At 42.2% G+C, this 24,172-nt stretch overlaps 2 protein-coding genes across 2 annotated transcripts in view; one reads left to right on the forward strand and one right to left on the reverse strand.

Annotated features, from left to right (window-relative positions):
- The window catches only part of LOC122558705 (protein CBFA2T3-like), an 86,955-nt gene extending 78,660 nt beyond the window's left edge, over positions 1-8,295 (forward strand). Inside the window, exon 10 of the mRNA XM_043707497.1 lies at positions 6,132-8,295. Within this exon, the coding sequence (XP_043563432.1) occupies positions 6,132-6,650 (519 nt within the window). The 3' untranslated portion in view covers positions 6,651-8,295. The remainder of the gene's footprint in view (positions 1-6,131) is intronic.
- Positions 8,296-13,619: 5,324 nt separating this feature from the next.
- The window catches only part of trappc2l (trafficking protein particle complex subunit 2L), a 17,300-nt gene continuing 6,747 nt past the window's right edge, over positions 13,620-24,172 (reverse strand). Inside the window, exons 2-5 of the mRNA XM_043707499.1 lie at positions 24,043-24,167; positions 20,414-20,501; positions 17,893-17,972; positions 13,620-14,492 (exon numbers count right to left, since the gene is read on the reverse strand). Of these exons, the coding sequence (XP_043563434.1) occupies positions 14,447-14,492; positions 17,893-17,972; positions 20,414-20,501; positions 24,043-24,167 (339 nt within the window). The 3' untranslated portion in view covers positions 13,620-14,446. The remainder of the gene's footprint in view (positions 14,493-17,892; positions 17,973-20,413; positions 20,502-24,042; positions 24,168-24,172) is intronic.

Genomic DNA, 24,172 nt, shown 5'->3' on the forward strand with positions numbered 1-24,172 from the left:
CCCCACCCCCCTCCGGCCTATCACCCTCACCTTGACCTCCCTCCACCTATCGCATTTTCAACACCCCTCCCCCAAGTCCCTCCTCCCTACCTTTTATCTTAGCCTGCTGGACACACTTTCCTCATTCCTGAAGAAGGGCTTATGCCCGAAACGTCGATTCTCCTGTTCCTTGGATGCTGCCTGACCTGCTGCGCTTTTCCAGCAACACATTTTCAGCTCTGATCTCCAGCATCTGCAGTCCTCACTTTCTTCTACAGAAAAGGTTTACCAGGATGTTGCTGGTGTGGGGGATTTTAGTTCTGAAGGAAGATTGGATAAAGTGGGTTTGTTTTCACTAGAACACAAGAAGTTGATGGCGATCTGGTAGAAGTTTAGAAGATTATGAATGGCATGAATAGAGTGGAAAATATAAGGTTTTTCCCAGGGTGGAGCGGTTAATTACCAGGGAACACCGTTACTTGATGAAGGAGAGCACTCTGAAAGCTTGTACTTTCAAATACACCTGTTGGACTATAACTTGGTGTTGTATGATTTTAGCTTAGGAGTCACAGGTTCAAGTGCGGGGAAAGGGGAAGTGTAAAAGAGTGAGAGACAGATTTTTCACACAAAAGTTGGTGAGTGCCTGGAACACATTGCTAGAAGAGGTAGTGGAAGCAGATTCAATAGCAGTATTCAAGAAGCACCTGGATGAATAGGAAGGGAATAGAGGGATACGGATCCTGTGAGGGAAGACAGTTTTAAAATGGAAGGGCAAAATGTGGTGGCATAGGTTTGGAGGGCCGAAGGGCCTGTTCCTGTGCTACATTGTTCTTTGTTGTGCATTATCAGATTGCCTAGTTAAGAAGAAATTTTCTCTAATAATATTGGGTGAAACAGAACCTACTGTGTTTTGTCCCAACCACAAACTTCTAGCATTCTTTTAACAAATGTCTGAGCCTGAACCAAACTTTTCACATTGTTGTATCATAAATGATCATGAAATGAACTTGTGACCATATTTCTGTGCTCTCACTCAGGCTGCCTATCTCTATCCACCTTTGGAACATCACCCCAGTTCACATTGCTTCACATCTGCTGCTGAATCCACATGTAGGCCAATCTTCCCTCCAGTGTACTCCTGGCCACTCTCCCACATCCTACCTTTGATAAATGTCAAGCAATCCAAAACAAAGAAAGTGTGAAAGAGTGACTATGGGACAGTGTCACATCTCACTAACGTGCTGGAGATGAGGGTAACACGGTTGATGTGGTAAACATGGATTTCCAGAAAGCATCTGATTTAGTGCCACACAATAGACTTGTGAGGTAAATTTAGGTCATGGTGTAAAAGGGACAGGAACAATATGAATACCAAACGGACTGAGTGATAGGAAACAGACAGTAATCATTGATGGATAGTTTTCTGGCTGGAGGAAGATTTAAGTGGAGTTCCCCAGAGAATGGTATGAGGAACCTTGCTTTTCCTATATTATGTCAATAAACTGGATTTTGGTGTGCAGAGCAATTTCAAAGTTTGCAGATGACGCTAAATTTGATTTGGAAGAACTGTAAACTGACAGAATGGCAGTGTAGAATTCTAAAAGGGCATTGACAAGTTGGTGGAGTGGGTGGACAGATTGCAGATGAGATTGAAGACAGAGAAGTGTGTGTGAGATAATGATCAGATGAACATTGAAAGACAATATAAAGTAGGGGGTTCAGGAGCAGAGCTACCTGGGTGTGTATGTGCACAGATCATTGAAGACAGAGAAAAGGTAAAGAGATAAGTGTCCTCAGTTTTATTAAAAGAGGCATAGAGTCCAAGAGGAGAGAGATAATGCTGAGCATACACAAGACTCTGGTTAGACCTCAGCTGGAGTATTATGTACAGTTGTGGGTGTCACATTATAGGAAAGATATGAATGCATTGGAGAGAATGTGCAGAGGTGATTTACAAGATTTGTTCCAGGAATGAGAAACTTCAGTCATGAGGACAGATTGAAAACATTGGGACTGTTCTCATTGGAAAGAAGATGGCTGAGAGGAGAATTGAGAGGAGGCTGAATGGAATAGATAGGGAGAAGCTGTTCCCATTTGTAAAAGGGGGAAAAAAAATAAGAGGGCATAGATTTAAAGAGATGTGCAAATGAAGCAAGGGTGATGTGAGAAAAAACTGTTTCATACAACAAGTAGTTAGGGTCTGGAATACATTGCCTGGAAATGTGGTGAAGGTAGGTTCAACTGAAACATTCAAGAGGAGCAAGGGATGATTGTTTGGAAAGAAATGGTGTGCAGGGACATGGGGAAAAGACAGAAGATTGGCACTGGGTAATAGAGCTGATTTAGGCACGATGGGCTGAATGGCCTCATTCTGCACCATAATAATGTGTTGTTGAGTGAGAAAGAAAGTGTTACCGTGGGTAAGTCTTATATCCCAGTGTGTGTGAGAGAGTGACTAAGTGTGAGCTAGCTGGCTCTGGGTTTGTGTTGAACTGGGTTAGACTGGCTGACCTGAAGTTTCCTGCTTTATTCCTTGCCCCTTCTTGAATAATAGTATCACACTGGTTGTGCTTCAGTCCTCTGGTTCCTCTCTTGTGGCCAGAGACAAACTGAAAATTATTGGAGCGCCACTGCTATTTCCTCCTTTGCTTCACTCACCAATCTGGGAAACAGTATCAAGTCTTGGAGATTGATCCATGTTTAAGCTTGTGAGACCACTCAGAACCTCCTCTCTGTTTATGGTGATTTCTTTAATTGTGTCACAGTCTCTATTTCTGTATTGACATCATCCCTCTTGCCAGTGAACTCCAACACAAAGTTCCAGTTCTCTTTCCATGAAAATCAACTAACCATTGCAAATCGTTTGCTTCTCTTGAATGAATACATCTTGTATTTTAAGGATCCCAAATCCATCTGATGATCATGTTTTACAATTATTCATCTTTTTGAAAATTCCTGACATGCTGCAGGTGCCACCCTCTTGTACAATCAGAGTCTGCAGCCTCTTTGTGTCTGTCTCACGTCTTAGTTTCCAAATGAGCTTTGTTTCTTGAGCAAATGTAGCCCCCTCACCTAAGGCATTAATACAGATTGTAATTTGCTGAGGTCCCAGCACTCCACTGGTTACAACCTGCCAACCCAAAAGTAGCCCATTGTTCCTTCTCTCAATCACCAATCCTCCAATCCATGCTAATGTATACCAATCCTATCAGGGTAATCATATGTCACAACACTTGTGTGACACCTTCTAGTCAGAAAGTCATGACCACACAGAATTCAAATTCTCACTATCTCCTGTGTGGCATTCAAACCCAAGCCCCCAGAGAATCGTCTGTGTCTTGGGATCACTACACTAATGATTTTGTCACTGGACCAGTAATCCAGAGACCCCAAAATCCTTCAGAGAAGAAAATCTGTTGTCCTTGCCTGGCCTGGCTGATGTATCACTCCAGACCCACAGCATTGTGATTGATTCTTAACTGTCCTTTGAGATTGTATCTGTCCATGACAGTATCGGTAAGAGTGACCAATGCACAGCCCTTGCAGAGATGAAATCCACCTTCTCTTTGAGAATACCTCCATCGTGTTGTGTGGCACTCTGACTGTGCGAAATGGGACAGACTTCAAACAGATCGAGCAACTCAAGACTGGACATCCATGAGGCGCCATCAACAGCAGCAGAACTGTACTCCAGCACAATCTGTAACCTCGTGGCCTGGCATATCCCCCACTCAACTATTACTATCAAGCCAGGGGATCAACCCTGGTTCAATGGTGCGCATGCCAGAGCAGCACCAGGCATACCTAAAAACGAAGTGTCGATGAAGCTACCAAACAGTAAAAGCAGCAAGTGATGGACATAGCTAACTGATCCCACAACCAACTGATCAGATCTAAGTTGTGCAGTCCTGCAGATCCAGACATGAATGCTGGAGTAAGTTCCCCAAATAACCCCATCCTCAGTGATGGAGGTGCCCAGCACATCAATGTAAAAGATAAAGCTGAAGCTTTTGCAGCAATCTTCAGCAAGAAGTGTGGAGCGGATGATCAATTTCAGCCTAAAAACTGGAATGAATGGGTATCAGGAAGCTAATATTTCATCCTCACTAACACTCAACACTGGAGCCCCCCACGATTATGTACTTAGCCCCCTACTGTACTCACTGTATACCCATGATTGCATCACCAAATACCAGACTAATGCCATTTACAGGTTCGCTGATGACCACCAGTTGGTCGAAACTTAGGTGACGATAAAACAGACTACAAACAGGAGGTGGAAGACCTGGAAAAATGGTGCACTGAGAACAATGCCGACAAAACTGAGGAACTCAGTATTGACTTTCGGCGGGATGTTACTCATGCCCTCCCTACCCATTAACAGGAATGTGGAGAGCGTCCAGCTCCTGGGAATGGTCATCCACAAGAAGCTTTCTTGGACTCTTCATGTGGATGTACTGGTTACAAAAGCCCAACAATGTCTCTTCTTCCTCAGGCAGCTGAGGAAATTTGGCATGACGGCGAATACCTTTGCCAACTTTTATAGGTGTGTCATCAAGAGCATTCTGTCTGGATGTATCACTACCTGGTATGGCAACTGTACCATTCAAGATTGGAGATGGTTACAGAGAGTACATTGTTGGCCCAGACAATCACAAAGGCCAACCTCCCATCTATAGAATCCCTCTATCAGGCCCGCTATCAAAGAAAGGCCACCAGCATTCTCAAAGATCCATCCCACCCTGGCAATGTTTTTCTACAACCTCTACCATCAGGGAGAAGGTACACGCACCAGCCGGTTTCAAAACAGTTTCTACCCGAATGTTTTTAGAATACTGAATGGACTCACAAACTCTTAACATTCGCCTGTACCCATGTTTTGGTTTTTGCCGCTGTTTACCTATTATTTACTATCTCTGCTACTTAACTCTGTGACCTGCCTGTGTTGCTCTCAAGACAAAGCTTTTCACTGTGCCTCAGGACACGTGACAATAAATTCAATTCAATGCAACTCAATTCAACTCTCTACTGATTGGAGTCATACCCGGCAGATAGAAGATGGTCATAGTTGGTGGAGGTCAGTCATCTCAGCTCCAGGACATCTCTACAGGAATTCCTCAGGGTAGTGTCCTAGGTCCAACTATCTTCAGCTGCTTAATCAATTACCTTTCCTCCATCATAAGGTCAGCAGTGGGGATCTTCACTGATGAATGTACAATATTCAACATTTGCAATTCCTCAGATACTGAAGCAGTCCATGTTCAAATGCAACAAGACATGGACAATATTCAGGCTTGGACTGACACGGGGTGAAGCAGCATTTATATCATACAAGTGCCACGTAAAGACCATTTCAAACAAGAGAGAATCTAACCATTGCCCCTTGACATTCAATGGTATTACCATCACTGAATTCCCCACTACCAACCTCCCAGGAGTTACCATTGACCAGAAACACAACTGGACTTGCCACATAAACACAATGGCTACAAAAGCAGGTCAGAACCTAGGAAAACCACAGTGAGTAACTCACCTCCTGACTCTCCAAAGCCCTCTATTATCTAAAGAAATAAGTCATGAATGTGATGGAATACTCCCCACTTGCCTGGATTGTGCAATTCCATCAACACTCAACAAGCTTGACACTATCCAGGACAAAGTAGCCCACTTGATTGGCATCACATCCACAAGTATCCACTCCCTCCAGCACCCACACTCATTAGCAGCAGTGTGTATTGTCTCCTAGAAGAACTGCAGAACTTCACTAAAGATCCTCAGACAGCACCTTTCAAACCCATGACCACTTCCATCTAGGACAAGGCCAGCAAACATATGGAAACACCACTCCTTGCAATTCCCCTCCAGGCCACCCATGATCCTGACTTGGAAATACATAATTTCCTTCAGTGTCACTGTATCTGTCCTGAGAGTGTTTGATAGGAACACTGTAGGAGGAGCTCCTCATTTGGTTTAATGGTCAGTTTAAAATAGTAGAGGGAGCTTTTCGTTCAGGTAAGGGAGATTTAGTTTTAGTTTAAAGGAGTAGGGAAGGCTTTTCTCTGTATCTAACCCAATTATGTAGCCATAATTAATTGTATCCGACCTGATGTTGGCTGTCTGTTCTGGTGATGGTTGGAGCTTGTGTCTTTCAGGGCTGTTGGAATTGTGGTCGGAAGGCGAGTGAAACCTGCAGTGGCTGCAATGTGGCACAGTACTGTGGCTCCTTCTGTCAGCACAAGGACTGGGAGAAGCATCACTGCACCTGTGGGCCCAACGTACAGCGTTTGCAACCAACCAACACTGCCCACAGCCACAACACACTGACCGCCTCCCCATCTCCCTCAGTAACCTCCGGGAGGGACAATCCTGTGACCCCCTCCCCATCTCCCTCAGTAACTTCTGGCAGGGACAATCCTGTGACCCCCTCTCCATCTCCCTCAGTAACCTCCGGGAGGGACAATCCTGTGACGCCCTCCCCACCTCCCTCAGTAATCTCCGGCAGGGACAATCCTGTGACCCCCTCCCCACCTCCCTCAGTAACTTCTGGCAGGGACAATCCTGTGACCCCCTCCCCATCTCCCTCAGTAACCTCTGGCAGGGACAATCCTGTGACCCCCTCCCCATCCCGCACTGCCTCCCCCTGGACCAGCTCCAGTTGGCAGGTCCAGTAGCAGTGAAGCTGGAAACCCAAGGGACATTGAACTAGTGCTGCCTTTTATTCTGGGCTCCTCCCAGCCCAATCCCTGTTGAAGCTGCTTCCCTGTAACTTGAATGCAGCGACCTGAATGAAATTTAACTTCAGAGTGAACTCGTCACTTGTTGATTCTCAGTGTTTCTGGAATTCCATTTGATCCAAATGAGACAAAAAAAAATCAGTCTGCGTTTTTAAATTCAATTTTGCTTATTTACCAAACATTCTCTCTTTTGGAATGTCAAGGATTCTGAACTTTAGAGACACTTGTAATCTCACTGCAAAAACAAATTAACCTTCAGCAAGATCCCACAATTTTTATTGAATTCTAATGTGGGAAGAATTGTATATGCTTTAAGAAATCACAAATGCTGACTTGGTCACCCCTCTTTCTCAGATACTCTCCCCTCAAACATTGTAAAACATGTTCCAAGGAATTCACACTTCCATGCTGAAAGCACAGTCAACCTAAACACGCACAGAGCTGGATACTGGCTTTCAAAGATATTTACACTCACATATCCACCCCTTATACCTGCTCAAATTCACGTAAGGAAGGAGCACACCCCTGTGCTGGCCTGTGGGAAAATACCAGATATGCCTCAGCTCCAAAGTAAACCCCATAAAAAACTCCTATCTCATTCCTGTGTTGCAATACTAAGGACATTGGAGAATGAGAAGCCAGCAGTTTGGAACTCATTGAGCAAACATGGAAACCATCAGCCATGCTGTTCCTGACCAGACAAGCAGAGCTCCACCCGGGACAGCACTAACAGATGCGACTAGTTGGACTTGGGAATATCAGATATCTTCAACTTAGAGCAGAGCCAGTGAGAATATGTGTGTGATGGATTCGCACCCAGAGACTTCCGTGTCCTTAAGCACCTGCTGAGGAAAAGATACCTTTATGTTTGTTTTGTGGAGAAAGGAACAGAAAGATGAATGTGATAATTGTGAAATTTTTTACATCTTTTTGAGCATGGACGAAATTTTGACTTCCTGCATTCTAATTCTTTACCTCTCTTCAACCACTAGTCTGACTGTATTCTGCCTGAAAATTCCCTAGGAAAGATTTTGATATCAAGCTACATGTTGTTCTCATGATATCTCAGTGTGATTCTCTGTTGTTCAGGTATTTTATCAACCTTGTAATTTTTTATTCCCTGTTTGGACTGAACTCACTCCTCCCTTCACCATGGTTACCCTGCCTGCTCCTATCTTTGAACTGTGGATAATAGATAAACTAAACAGAAGTAGGAGAACTTTCTGCATCAGTTGGATGTTTGCCTTCTATACATCAGAGATTCTAAGATCCTCGAACCTCAGAAAAACTGCGCCATCACTTACATTGACCATCTTGCCCATTCTGGTCTTTGTGTTAAACAAAAACAGAAAGTGCTGCTGAAACTCACCAGGTCTGGCTGCAATTGTGAAGAAAGAAAACACAATTAATATTTGAATGCAGTGACTCTGGACTCTGACAATATTAGGTGAAATTCTGAAATGTAGATTTGGGGCAGCTATTTGGAAGCAAATCTGCATCTGGCATATGGGAATCTTTTAAAGACTGTTGTGGTTCTTTTCGCCGAGTTGGGAATTTGTGTTGCAGACATTTCGTCCCCTGTCTAGGTGACATCCTCAGTGCTTGGGAGCCTCCTGCGAAGCGCTTCTGTGTTGTTTCCTCCGGCATTTATAGTGGTTTGTCTCTGCCGCTTCCAGTTGTCAGTTCCAGCTGTCCGCTGCAGTGGCCGGTATATTGGGTCCAGGTCGATGTGTTTGTTGAAAGAATCTGTGGATGAGAACAGAACCACAACAACGAGCACCCAAGCTACAAATCGTCTCACGAACTTTGAACTTTTAAAGACTTGTTGATCAGGGTTCAGGGCTATCATGTTCCTGTGAAAATGAAGGTTAAGGATGGCAAGCAAGGTTTGTAGCTCAAGTTGAGGTTTAGGGTGTAGGTTTGCTCGCTGAGTTGTAGGTTTGATATCCAGACGTTTCAATACCTGGCGAGGTAACATCATCAGTGGCGACCTCCAAATGAAGTGAAGCTGTTGTCTCCTGCTTTCTGTTTATATCTTCCTCCTGGATGGGGCTCCTGGGGTTTGTGGTGATGTCATTTTCCTGTTCATTTTCTCAGGGGTTGATAGATGGTATCTAGATCTAAAACCTATGGGCGCAACACGCTACAACTTGCCCGAAGATGAAAAAGGAATGCCATCCGAGAGAGTTCCACCCGCGAACAACTGTACTTCCTGCATGAATGTTGAAGAAAACAGGTACTGCCAAAATGTCTCAAACAAAAACTAACAAACTTAAAAGACCTAGTACAACCCATGGACAAAACCAACGTCATCTACAAAATTCCATGCAAGGACTGCCACAAACACTACGTAGGACAAACAGGAAGAAAGTTAGCCACCAGGATACACGAACACCAGCTAGCCACAAAAAGACACGACCCTCTCTCCCTCGTAGCCCTACACATGGATGAAAAAAACCACCATTTCGACTGGGACAACACATCTATCCTGGGACAGGCTAAGCAAAGACAATTCCTAGAGGCCTGGCACTCCAACCACAACCCCATAAACAAACACATAGATCTAGACACCATCTATCAACCCCTCAGAAAATGAATAGGAAATGACATCACCACAAACCCCAGGAACCCCATCCAGGAGAAACATATAAATAGAAAGCAGGAGACAACAGCTTCGCTTCACTTGGAGGTCACCACTGATAATGTTACCTAGCCAGGTAATGAAACGTCTGGATATCAAACCTACAGCTTAGCGAGCAAACCTAAACCCTAAGGATGGCAAGATTTAGGAACCTTGAATGATGCAAAATTGTGAGCTTAGTCATAAAGAAAGAGGAGGAATATATAAGGTTTAGGAAACGGAAACAGACAGAGCCCTCAAAGAGGAATACAAACACAGCAGGAAAGAGCTCAAACAAGGAATTAGAACGGCTAAAAGTGGCCATGAAATGTCTGGCAAACAGGATTAAGGAAAATCTCAAGACGTTTTATACATATATAAGGAAAAAGTGGACAATTCAGAAAAGGGGCAGGTTCACTGAAGGACATAGGAGGGAGTCTACAAGTGGAGCTGGAGGAAGTGTGTGAGGTCCTTAATGAATACTTTGCATCAGTATTCACAACAAAGATGGACATGGTAGATGGTGAGTCTCAGGAAGCGTATGTTGATATTCTAGGACATGTGGATATAGAAGAGTAGGTGTCTAGGTGCTTTGAAAACCTAAGGTATTTAAATGCACAGGACCTTATGGGATCAATCCTGGAATGCTGAGGGAGGCAGATGTGGAAATTGCTGTAACCTTGTACGAAATCTTCGCATCATCTTTCGTTGCAGAAGAGGTCCCAGAGGACTGGAGAATAGCCAATGCTGTTTCTTTAAGAAAGGCAACCCATGGATAATCCAGGAAATTACAGGCCAGTGAGCTTTATGTCAATGATAGAGAAATTACTAGAGAAGATTCTTAGGGATAGAATTTACTCACTTTTGGAAAAATACCAATCTATTAGAAACAGGCAGCAGAGCTTTATGCAGGAAAGATTGTATCGCACAAACTTGATTTTTTTTTGAGTGACAAAGATGGCAGATGTGAGCATGGCGGTAGATGTTGTCTTTATGGACTTTAGCAAGGCCTCTGACAAGGTCTGTCATCGCTGGCCGATACAAAAAGTAAAATCACATGGGATCTGCAGCAAGTTGGTAAGATGGATACAGAACTAATTTAGTCATCGAAGGCAGAGTAGCAGCGAAAGGGTGTTTTTCAAACTGGAAATCTGTGACTAGTAGTATTCCACAGGAATCTCTGCTGGGAGACGCCGATGGTTTGTCTGGAGAAATAGCAAATGGTGTTTAATATAGATAAGTGTGAGGTGATGCATTTTGGAAAGTCAACTCAAGGTAGGAATTTTATGGTAAATAGTAGGGCCTTAAGGAGTGTCAGAGAACAGAGAAATCTTGCAGTTCCGGTGCACAGTTCTCTGAAAGTGGCATCACAGGTAATCAGGGCATTGAAGAAAGCTTTTGGCACACTGGCCCTCATCAGTCAGGGCACTGAGTACAGAAGTTGGCAAGTTATGTTGCAGTTGTACAGGATGTTGGTGAGGCTGCACTTGGAGTATTGTGTTCAGTTTTGGTCACATTGCTACAGGAAGGATATTATGAAACAGGAAAGAATGTAGATGAAAATTTACAAGGATGTTGCTAGGACTCAATGATCTGAGTTGTAGGGAGAGGTTGGATAATGCAGGACTTTTTTATTTAAACTGAGGGGAATCTTAAAGAAGTGTATAAGATCATGAGAAGCATGAATAGCGTGAATGCACTCGATCTTTTTCCCAGGGAATTGAGGACTAGACAGTATCAGTTTAAGGTCAGAGGAAAAAGAATAAATGGGAACCTAAGGGACAATGTTTTACACAGGGGGAATCTTAAAGAAGTGTATAAGATCATGAGAAGCATGAATAGCATGAATGCACTCGATCTTTTTCCCAGGGTTGGGGAATTGAGGACTAGACAGTATCAGTTTAAGGTCAGAGGAAAAAGAATAAATGGGAACCTGAGGGACAATGTTTTACACAGAGGGTGATACGCATACGGAATGAGCTGCCAGCAGAAGTGGTTGAGGTGGGTACATTAACAACATTTAAAAGGCATTTGGACAAATATATGGATAGGAAAAGTTTGAAAAGATATGGGCTAAGTACATAGAAATGTTAGTGTGGATGGATATTTTGATCAGCATGGACCAGTTTGGGCCAAAAGGCTTGGCTTTGTGCTGTAGGACTCTATGACTAACAATATCAATTCCTGAAAGGGTGATTCAAAGTTTATTTATGCATTGAATTTTACAGTACAGTACTTCAATTTAAATTAGTAAAGGTGGAATTTTGTGGAATTTCTTTTAGGACGGTGACCATTCCAGCAGTGATGTAATTGATATTGGAGTATGCTGTTATCCTTTATTTCAATGTATTGTTTGTGCATTGACTGAGTTACATCATTATCTATTCTGTAAGTGTAATAAAAGATTTTCATAATACATCATTGTCTCTTGATGATGAAGCAGCCAAGTGTTCAGAAGTCAGTAGGATTGTGGTGTATGTTTGAAGTTTTTAATAAAGTACACACAGTGCCCCAATTTCCCTTTCAGTCTGAGATTGACAGATGGCATGAACCAGGTTTCTGTATTGAACAAGAAAAATCATTTATCACAAGTAATTAAACTCTAGCTATGGTTAAACAGATTATACTAAAAGTTTTTATAATCACTCCTTAAACACAAACAAATAGGGAAAACAGATTATTGGTGGATGTAGAAAAACCTGAAAGCCAGTTCAGTGGTCTTGGTCTCCTGTTCAGATTTTCAGATGATCCTTCTTGGCTGACCAGAGCCCCCGTTGTTGAGATTTCTATCTCTGGAAGCTTCCACTAATTTGTAAGAGTTAAAATCACAACACCAGGTGATAGTCCAATAGATTTACTTGGAAGCACTAGCTTTTGGAGCGCTGCCCCTTTGTCAGGCAGCTAGCAATCTGATGAAGAAGCAATGGTCTGAAAGCTTGTACTTCCAAATAAATCTGTTGGGACTTTAACCTCAAGTTGTGTGATTTTTAACTTTGTCCACCCCAGTCCAACACTGGCACCTCCATGTCATCATTTGTAAGATGTAGAGAGTAATTTATTCATTTGGGAAATGACCGATTTCTCACTTCAAAAGTCACATCTCACAGCAACTGGTTTTCTTCAGGTTTAGAGTTTTTGGCTGCAGACAGCTTCTAGGTTGGGACATGACCTTCACACTGCTCTTCTCTCTCTCCATTTGGTCCCAGCTCCAAGCTGCTCAGCCACCCAACAGCACTCAACCTTGGCTTCAGATCATCCGCAACCTGAACTTAGATTACACTTAGACCTTGATATTCGTGAGGGACAGGAGCACAGGCTTCACACAAATACACTTCACGGTTGGTTTACTGTGGACAAAGGAGGGGTCTGGGGCTGACCTCATGAGTACACAGATCCGTGGGCAGCAAACTAATGGATAACAAATGCAAGTGTACTGCTTACTCAAACAGTTGTTTACAATGAAATAAAACAAAGACAGAAGTTGCTAGAGAAACTCAGCAGATCTGGGAGCATCATGGAGAGAGGAAGAATTAAACATTTTGTGTTTGGTATGACTTCTCTAAAACTCAGCATTCTCTCTATTTGTCCCAGATTTTAAAAAACACAAAAAGACAAAGACAGTCAATGCTCCCTGCAATTTCTTTTGCTGCTGCCTGAACTTCCAAGATTCTTGTGTGGCAGTGGGAACTGGGCAGCGTGCATGGAGCTACTGAGCAACTGTGCAGCTTAGAGGGAACATTGGTCACAAGTGTAATTTTACCCTGCCCACCAGTGGATGTTGACTAGATGTTTTTACACACATTGATTTTAAAAAAAAATTCATGTGGGACATGGGCATCACTGTCTAGGCCAGCATTTATTGCCCGATCCTCGTTGGCCTTGAGAAAGTGGTGCAGTAGGTTGACTCACTCTTAGAGAGGGAATTTCAGGATTTTCAACCTGTGACGCTGAAGGAATGCCAATATTTTTCCAAGTTAGAATGGTGAATGGCTTGGAGGGGAATGTTCAGGAATTGGATTCCTATATATCTGCTGTCCTTGCCCAATGTTGTACTGGTTGTGGGTTTGGAAGGCGTGAAGGGTGTCTATTAAATGATATTCCTGATGAAGAACTTTAGCCTGAAATGTTGATTTTACTGCTCCTTGGATGCTGCCTGAACTGCTGTGCTTTTCCAGCACCACTCGAATCCTTAAATGATTTGCCAAATGTTGGAAACAGGATAAGAACAGCACAATTTAACCAAAATGAGTTGATGTACCAAAAGCTTCACAATTAAGATACAAGGATAAGGTGCTCAAACTCTATTTATAATTCAGAATAGATATACCAGTGAAATGTACATTCAATTGATAGATCACTATATCTCTAACAAACTATTACAAAACATATCAAACCCTCAACATCTCGATAGAAACCCACAGATGTCCAAATATCGGGGTACTTCCAATTCTCATATTGAAGAAAAGATGCTTAGGTTCAATTAGAACTCTACCTCCCTGAATTAGTGAGACTAAGAGCCAATGGTAGAAGTGGTAGAATTTGTAAGGAATTCAGTTAACCAAATAACATCTCTGTACTGGTGAAATCATATCTACAGTTCTGTGCCCTTGTACAAATGCACATCAACCTCCAATTCCCCACAGGCTAAGATCTGCAGGCAGGACATGCAAATCTGTTTATAACGCCAAGGTAAAACAGTCTCTGCTCTCATCAATTCATCCTCAAGGTTCTCTGCTTCTGCACAACTTGCATTCCTCAACAAGAGTATCTTCTTCTGAGTCACTCCTTATGCCAATCAACCCCATTCTCCATGTGAGGAAATCAAGCCACATGGAGTTTCGGGGAATTTCAAGACTTACAAAATCTAAAACTTACTTTGCTCACAGATCTTGCTATGATTACATAATATGTTGGAATGAAGCAAATGTTAGTCATTTTTGTGATAAATACTTGGCTTAGTTAAACCTTTAAACCATAAATTAAAACTGAATCCATTGGTAACTTGGGTGATGGTCCATTTTATTCAGGACCATATTGTGTCACCGAAAGCTGTTCTGGAAACATAATGAAGTTAGTATACAGCACAGGAGAGCAGGAACTTCGCATCTGGGCTTCAGCAGACTTGAACCATCATACCCGAAACCATATTATCAAAGACCCTGAAATACAGAGTACAAAGCTATCAGTTACGGGAAGCAGCCAGCTAATATAATATCAAGACTTGGTCAGAGTTACAAGGAGATCTTAGAGTCATAGAGTGTACAGCACAGATACAGACCTTTCAGTCCAACTTGTCCACGTCAACCAGATATGCCAACCTAATTTAGTCCCATTTGCCAGCACTTGGCCAAATCCCACTAAACCATTCCTATTCATATACCCATCCAGATGCCTTTTAAATGTTGCAATTGTACCAGCCTCAACTACTTCCTCTGACAGCTCATTTCATAAGTGCAGCACCCTCTGAGTGAAAAAGTTGCCCCTTAGGTCTCTTTTATATCTTTCCCCTCTCACCTTGAACCTATGCCCTCTCGTTCTGGACTCCCCCACCCAAGGAAAAAAAAGACTTTGTCTATTTATCCTATCCATGCCCCTCATGATTTTATAAACCTCTATGAGGTCACCCCCGGGCAAAGGCTGAGGGAAAACAGCCCCAGCCTATTATGCCTCTCCATAAGCTCAAATCCTATAGCCTTCTTCACGATCCTATCTACCTGCAACTCTACTTTCAAAGGAGTTACGAACCTGCACTCCAAGGTCTCTGTTCAACAACACTCCCTAGGACCTTACCATTAAAGTGTTTAAGTCCTGCTAAGATTTGCTTTCCCAAAATGCAGCACCTTACATTTATCTAAATTAAACTCCATCTGCCACTTCTCAGCCCATCGGCCCATCTGGTCAAGATCCCATTGTAAGCGGAGGTAACTTTCTTCAGTGTCCACTACACCTCCAATTTTGGTGTCATCTGCAAACTTACAAACTATACCTCCTATGTTCACATCCAAATCATTTACATATAAATAATGAAAAGTAGTGGACCCAGCACCAATCATTGTGGCACTCCACAGGTCACAGGCCTCCAGTCTGAAAAATAACCCTCCACCACCACCCTCTGTCTTCTAACTTTGAGCCAGTTCTGTATCCAAATGGCTAGTTCTCCCTGTATTCCATGAGATCTAACCTTGCTAACCAGTCTCCCTTGGGGAACCTTGTCAAATGCCTTACTGAAGTCGACCAGTCTGCCCTCATCAATCCTCTTTGTTACTTCTTCAAAAAACCCAAGTTCATGAGACATTATTTTCCCCGCACAAAGCCATGTTGACTATCCCTAATCAGTCCTTGCCTTTCCAAATATATGTAAATCCTGTCCCTCAGGATTCCCTCCAACAACCTGCCCACCATTGACATCAGGCTCACCAGCCAGTTCCCTGGCTTGTCCTTACCACCTTTCTTAAATAATGGTACCACGTTAGCTAACATCCAGTTTTCTGGCACCCCACCTGTGACTATCGATAATGCAAGTACCTCAGCAAGAAGCCCAGCAATCACTTCTCTGGCTTTCCACAGAATTTTAGAGTACACCTGACATGGTCCTGGGGATTTATCCACCTTTATGCATTTCAAGACATCCATCACTTCCTCCTCTGTAATATGGACATTTTTCAAGATGTCATCATCTATTTCCCTACATTCTATACCTTCCATGTCCTTCTCCACAGTAAACACTGATGCAAAATACTCGTTTAGTATCTCCCTCATCTACTGCGGCTCCACACAAAGGCTGTTTTGCTGATCTTTGAGGTGCCCTATTCGCTCCCTAGTTACCCTTTTGTCCTTCATGTATTTGTAAAAACGCTTTGGATTCTCCTTAATTCTATTTGCCAAAGCTATCTCATGTCCCCTTTTTGCCCTCCTGATTTCCCTCTTAAGTACACCCCTACTGCCTTTATACTCTAAGGATTCTCTTGATCTCTCCTGTCTATACCTGACATATGCTGCTTCTTTCTCTTAACCAAAACCTCAATTTCTCTAGTCATCCAGCATTCCCTATACCTACCAGCCTTTCCTTTCATCCTAACAGGAATATATTGTCTCTGGGCTCTCATTTCTGAAAGCTCCCCATTTTTCAGCCCTCCCTTTACCCAAGAACATCTGCCCCAGTCAGCCTTTGAAAAGTTCTTGCCTAATACCATCAAAATTGGCTTTTGCCCAATTTAGAACTTGAAATTTTAGATCCAGTCGATCCTTTACCAACAGTATTTCAAAATTAATAGAATTATGATCGCTGGCCCAAAGTGCTCCCCCACTGATACCTCAGTCACTTGCCCTGCCTTATTTCCCTACAGTAGGCCACATTTTTCACCTTCTCTAGGAGGTACATCTACATACTGACCCAGAAAAATTTCTTGTACACTCTTAACAAATTCCTCTCCATTTAAACCCTTAATGCTCTGGCAGGCCCAGTCTATGTTTGGAAATTTAAAATCCCCTACCATAACCACCCTATTATTCTTACAGATAACTGAAATCGCCTACAAATTTGTTTCTCAATTTTCCGCTGGCTACTACGGGGTCTATAATACAATCCCCATAAAGGTGATCATCCCTTTCTTATTTCTCAGTTCTACCCAAATAACTTCCCTGGATCTATTTCCGGGTATATCTTCTCTAAGTACAGCTGGCTACCACCATGGATGATGGCAGGCCTAACTCTGTTGGTAATCTGGGAGACCACTCCATTATATCTGGAGTCAGCAGTGGTCAGGTCTGAACAAAGAGGCACTGAGTCAGTTTCCTCTGGCAGTGCTCGACAGAACCTTTGTAAACATTGCTTTCCCACTGGATGACCTTTAATCACCTTGGGACCTGCAGTATTTGGTAACTTGCTCAATACTGGAATAGACCTCAGCTCACCAGCCACTCTCAGGTCAGAAAATCAGACAGACAACCTTCATAAAGTACAGAAGAATGAATTGTGCCCACAGCGAGGTGATGTAGTATAACTTACTTGGAAGAACAATCAGAATTGCTTCAAGTGGACACCATGCAATGAAGAGATTTCCTCCAATTCCCCCCAACCTGTACTATCACCAGTGGAGATGGAGTGCAGAGGATCTGCTGACAACACCCCTCTAACTCTGATTTTCAAACACATCTGAATGCCAATTCTGCAGTGTTAGTACACACAAGAATCAGGATATAGAACTGGTTTAAGACTGTATACTGGATTCTATCCCAAATTGATCCATTCCCCCTTCTCTCCATACAGTCTATAGGGGAAAAGCTGCTCTAAAGGACAGGTGTGAGTGACAACAGCAACAGTGAGGCCATTCAGCCCTCAAGTCAATCCCAGCATTCAGCTCAAATCCACTTTCACGCATTTCCTTTGTCCCACAATATTCTTACATGAAAAATAAAATCAGCCTTGAAAATTTCAATTCCCACTGTTTAATCTTTTGATAATTCCCATTTTCCCTCACATTCCAGCAGCACAACACATGTACATAGCTGGAAAGAGTGAATCAATTTCTATAATCCCATGATTTTTTCTTAACTTACTTGGATTGAATCAGATCTCCAGGGTTATAGAATGGATTGCACATGACATCTGTGTAGGAGTTATGCAGTTTTCTGAACATCTGGAGAGATAAAAACATTAAGATTAGTCTTATTAATCGTTAAGTGACATTGTAAGTTTGAAACTTAATTAGTTACATAAAGGAAAATAAAGGTGGCGCAGCAGGTCATGTGTCACAGCTGCTTTCCAAGAGAGCGGTGGACACCAAGAAATGTATGGTAACCACATCTGCAGTTAAACAACTGGAACTCAAGGAACTTTGGCTCCGAGTTGCTGAATTTCAGGCATCGCGAAGCATCAGGGTGAGTTACTTGCTGTAGGAGCCAGTTACACCTCTTAGAGCTGATTACTCATGTTTACTCACCTATCCCTGGCCATGAACTGTAACTGTAGGACAGGCAGGTATGGCAATCCAGAAATTAGTGCTACTGAAACCTCAGCTCTTACAATTGTGCAACGCATTAGAGGTCTTTGCAGCTTGCATGGATGAGAGCAGGAACTGCAGTGAGGATAAAGAAAACGGCCATGGAACCATGAAGTGAGCTGCCTTTCAGGTGTGGGAAACCAAAAACAAAATTGCAGTAGAGGGCTTACAGGCGAAATAGTTACGGGACAGACACTGTTCTCTGCAGCCAGTCCCAAAAAGAAAGGGGTTGCCTGCCTGGTACCAGGGTGAAATAAAGCTCCACAGGGCTGGAGAGGAACTTGAACTTGAAGGATCTAGTTGTCCTAATCCGTGAGAGTATCACTAACACCAGCAAGAATAACATTGTGACAGAGTACCAACAGCCACTGACAAAATCCACAAAAGTAATAATCTCTGGATCACTACCTGAACCATGAAAAAGTTGGCAGAGAGTAAATAAGATTAATGAGTCAAATGCGTGACTCAAAGATTGGTGTGGGAGAAATGAATTTTGATTAATGGGGCGATGCACCAGGACTATATTTTTTGGACTGTCTTCGGAACAAATGCCATGGAGAGGGCTTTAAAGTCAATTGTGGGAGATGGGGATACTCTGGATGTGGAGGGAGTTTACCAGACTGATTGATCGAGATGGCAGGGCTGACGTATAAAGAAAGCTGGATCAATTAGGACTGTATCCACTAGAGTTGAGAAGAATGAAGAGAGATGTCATGGAAATCTACAAAATTCTAACAGGACTACACAGCATAAATGGAGGAAGGACATTCTGGTGACCAGGGACTTCAGAACCAGGGTGCCACTATTTACAGATACCAGCTAGATCATTTAGATCTGAGATGAGAAATGTCTTCCTCTAGAGAGTGGTAAGACTGTGGAATTCACTCACGAAGAGGTTGAGGCCAAACCAGTGAACGTTTTCAAGGAGGAGTTAGATATAGTTCCTAGGACTAAAGGGATCAAGCAGAGAGTAAAGAGTTAGACAATCATCCATTATATATTGAATGACGCAGCCATTTGAAGGGCCAAATGGCCTACCTCTCCTATATCCAACGTTTCTATTGGGCAGAGTAAAAATAAATAATGGGGCTTGTAAGAAGGTAATGTAGTAATCTTAGGAGATTCTAATCTTCACATTGATTGGATGTATCAAACAGGCATAGGTACAGGATGAGTTCATACAGTGTACTGCAGTTTCTCAATAACTTGAAACCAACTGGTTATTTTAAACTTTGCGATGTGTAACCAGGCAGGAATAATGAATTCATAGTAAAGGATCCTCCAGATAAGGGTCATCATGACAGAAGTCAATGTTCAATTTGAAAGCAAGAAATGTGGATCTGAAACTAGCATTTTAAACTTAAATGAAGGCAAATACAAGACAGTGGACTGCAAAGATTAAAAAGTAAGATCATTGAGAATTTGTAATATCATTTGAGGAGATTTTTCTTTAGCATCAACAGAAGTATATTCTGTTACAAAAAGACTCCACAATATCTGTGTATCTTTGGACATGAATCACAAAGTTTGCATGCAGGTACAGCAAGTAAAGAAGAAATGCTAACGGAATATTAGCCTTTATTGCAAATGGAATATAGCATAAGATCTGTACCTAAGACAACACTAAACGTTTCACTGTACTCCTGTAATTGAGTACAAATGACAAAAAAACAATATTCTAAATCTAATTCCTAAAACTCAGGAAGTCCTGTTGCAGCCATACAGGGCTTTGGTGAGATCGCACCTGGAGGACAATGTACAGTTTTGGTCATCATTTCTGTACATCCATCCTTAGATATGGGGCCCAAAATCACGTACAATATTCCAAATGCAGTCTGACCAGAGCCTTATACAGCCTCAGCTTATATATCCCTGCTCTCAAAAATGAATGTTAACACGACATTTGTCTTCTTAACTGCCATACGCACCACATACCCATAAAACCCACTCACTCCCTGGCACTCAGCTCAGAGACCCTCTCCCTGGTCTCTCTCACTGAAGTATCTCTCACACCCACTGGTCTGTCATCCCAGAGACCCTCTTTTTATCATGCCCCCACTTAACTGGCAACAACTTACACTGCGGATTTCATTGTCCCTCAAAGCGATATTGGAAGAATCCACCACAATAACAAATTTTACTTTCGTATTGGTAACGTAGCCATATCTGTAAACATTAGTGAAGGTACATTTTCTCAGAATACAGGCTTTAGCAATCAAGGTGCAAGTTATCCTCTATACATACATCCCTTCCTCCATTCAGGTCAAGACACAGACTTCAGTCAAGCAATGACCCCATTAAAATTAGTGAAAAGCAGCTGCTTTTGAACTGTAGTGGCACCACAGTCAAGCAAGATCCCACTCTCACCCAAAGTCTGCATAAAACCCCAGCAGGGATCAGAAGCAGGATTCCAGATCAATCAGGTTTTCATTTCAACCAGTTGCAGCCCTATCACCTCCCAATAACACCTGGGTACAGACTGAATTTTTGGATGGATAAGGGAATCAAGGATTATTGGGGATAGGCGATAACATGGAGTTAAGGCAATATCAATTTGATGGATTCGTTGACCTGCCCCTTTCCCACAATTATAAAAGTGGAACTCATGGTTCAATTTATTGATCAGCATTGATTGGATTCCTCCAAGGCTTGTCTGAAGTCAGTCCCTGTTTGTGTGGGAACAGAAGGATAAAAGATGGTAATTTGGCTCCTCGGTCTCACTAATATTCAACAATATGTGACCCAATTCCACATAACCGCCTTTGCCCGACAAACCTTCAAAACCTTACGTTTACATGAATCTATCAACTTCAGATTTGAAATAACTAATTTAACATCAAATGTTGTTTGTGGAAGATAATTCCAAACTCCAAATAGACCACATTTGGAATACTGAGAGCGATTTTGGGCCTATGTGTAGATGTGTTTCTTAGGCTAAAAGTTATAGCCAAAAATGAAACTATGCCCCATAGTCCTTCATACCCTAACTAGCAGAAATAGTTTCAATCTACTTTACAAGTTTCTCTTAAATACAATTCGTGTCTGCACACACTCCTTGCAATTTAACCCGTGGAGTCCAAGTATAATTGTGGTACATCTACACTGGCTCCCTCCAAGGCCAGTACCTTTTTACAGTGGTATGATGCCTAGAGCTGATCACAGTAACTTGAGGTTAAAACAATGACTGCAGATGCTGGAAACCAGATTCTGTATCAGTGGTGCTGGAAGAGCACAGCAATTCAGGCAGCATCCGACGAGCAGCAAAATCGACGTTTCGGGCAAAAGCCCTTCATCAGGAATGGGCTTGAGGTTTAGTCTAATCAGAGCTTTGTCTAACTGCAGAATAGATTGCATGCCCTTTTAATCTAGTCATGGAATATAAAGACTAGCATCCCATTAATATTTCTAAATATTTTCTACACCTGTCCGTGACATTTTAATGATTCAGCACTTCAGTCTTGATCAATTTCTGTGCTAAAATCCCCTTCTTGATCCTTTATCAACCCACTCTCTTAACATACTTTTAATATTTATAGGTCTATGGAAAGCTTTTGAATTCTGTTTTACGTTAACTACCAGTCTTTTCTCAAAAGCTTTTTGCTTGTATTATTTTTGTTTTAAGTTCTCAACTTGAAAATAGAACAGTATGGGCCTTTTGGCCCTCGATGTTGTGCTGGCCTATTATCCTACTAAGATCACTCACCTACATACCCTTCATTGTACTAACTTCCATATGCCTATCCAAGAGTCACTTACATGTCCCTAGTGTATGTGACTACGAGCACTGCTGGCAGTGCATTCCACACACCCATCACTGTCTGTGTAAAGAACCGACCTCTGACATCTCCCATAAAACTTCCTCCACTAGCCTTAAAATTATGCCCCCTCATGACATACATTTCCACCATGGGAAAAAGTCTCTGGCTATCCAGTCTATCTATGCCTCTCATCATCTTCTGCACTTTTATCAAATCACCTCTCGTTCTTCTTCACTCCAATGAGAAAAGCCCTAGCTCCCTCAACCTTTCCTCATAAGACATGCCCTCCAATCCAGGCAACATCCTGGTAAATCTCCTCTGCACCCTCTCTAAAGCTTCCACACCCTTCCTATAATGAGTTGACCAGAACCAAACACAATATTCCAAGTGTGTGACATATCTCCAGGCACCATAGCCTGTTATTTCAGCAGTGAGTCAGTACTTTGACACAATGAGTGCAATAGACAATTTTGAGACTTGGTGAAGAACCAACATGGAAGAGAGGAGGATATATCCAATTTTGCCAACAGTGCCTCCACTTTCACTTCCGGTCCAGCCACCTGTGGGCCTGCAAGCAACAAGTACAAACTAAAACATATGTCTGTGAAGAAATGCCAAGAATCTTAATGCAGACTGGAAAAGTAAAAAAGTTACTTATACATTTTGCACCCCTCTATAATTTATTTGCAAATGTGTTCTTCTACATAATGTACTTCTATTGTTCAACTCAAATCAACTAGGTTCTATCCTTGATCCTCTCTTCCAATAAAAAGTTCAATCAATGCTATCTCATCTCCTTTTACTCCTGAATGCTATATATCCAGATTATTCATTACCCAGTCATGTCCTTTTTAGGGACAGGTCTCCATTTACACCATAACATCATATTTCCTGTTGTCTATCTGCACCTGCAACTCACTAACTTTATTACCACAGCTTACACATGAAGCCAAATTAAGACCATGTTACATTCTTCTTACTCTGGCCCCAACTCATGACTATTTTTCCATTGTGTTCTCTTGTCTATCCAAGTTTTGTCTGCACCTTGTTTTCCCCTTTTAACATTACCTTCTGGTTTCCAACCTACCAAGTTAGAGTTATTCCCTGCAGCAAAACACAACAATGTTAGTCCTCATGCGGTCCTGCATGTACAGGTCCAACTTCTACAGAACCAACTGCAATGTCCCAGGAATCTAAAGCCTTTATAAGATCACAAGACATAGAAACAGAAGGAGGAAGTTCAGCTCATCACATCTGCACTGGCTCTTCAAAGGAGTATCATTGTTTACTGTCCTTCTCCTGCATTTTTCCCACCCTTGCACATTAATTTTGTCTAAATTATCATCCAATGCGGTCTTGAATACCTCAGTTGAATCTGCCTCCACATTTCTAAGTAGTTTCCATGCTCTAACTACTTGCTGTGCAAAAAGTACTTCTTTCTCTCAGCACATTTGCTACTTTTGCAAATTACTTTAAATCTGTACCATTTCTTGTTCTTCTTACAACTAGAACAGTTTCTCCCTATCAAGCCCACTTACGATTTTGAAAACCTCAACTGAATCATCTAGCCTTCTTCTGAGAAGTCCCCAACTTTGCTAATCTATCCTTGGAATAGAAATTTCTCATCCTTGGAGCCATTCATGTAAATCTTGTGCTTGTACTCTATGCCCCTATTAATAAAGTTCAAGAACACTACATGCTTTATTAACAGTTCTCAACGGGTCCTCTGATCTTCAGTTTCAGTGCACATAAAATGTATTAATTTCTTAATACTCACAATAAGGTTTCCATGATTTGCTAAGCATTTATTGCATTGTATGTTACTATAGAAGTGATTTTATCCATCAATGAGGCTATTCCTCACCTTCAACCATTTGCTTTATTTTCCTGTTTTTTGAGCTTTATTTATATTATCTATGATACAGCTTGTGGCTGTAAATGAAGGATACACTTTATAATCCTCAGTGGGGTAAAGCAGCCCCAAGTATAGCTCCCTCTGATCCACGAGAGCCTTCCCAACTGCAGAGATCTTCTCCTCCACAACATCCAGTGAAGTGTGGACCGTGTAGTGAAACTTCA

Source organism: Chiloscyllium plagiosum, chromosome 17 (genome assembly GCF_004010195.1).
Source record: "Chiloscyllium plagiosum isolate BGI_BamShark_2017 chromosome 17, ASM401019v2, whole genome shotgun sequence".
In the NCBI taxonomy this organism is placed as follows: domain Eukaryota; kingdom Metazoa; phylum Chordata; class Chondrichthyes; order Orectolobiformes; family Hemiscylliidae; genus Chiloscyllium; species Chiloscyllium plagiosum.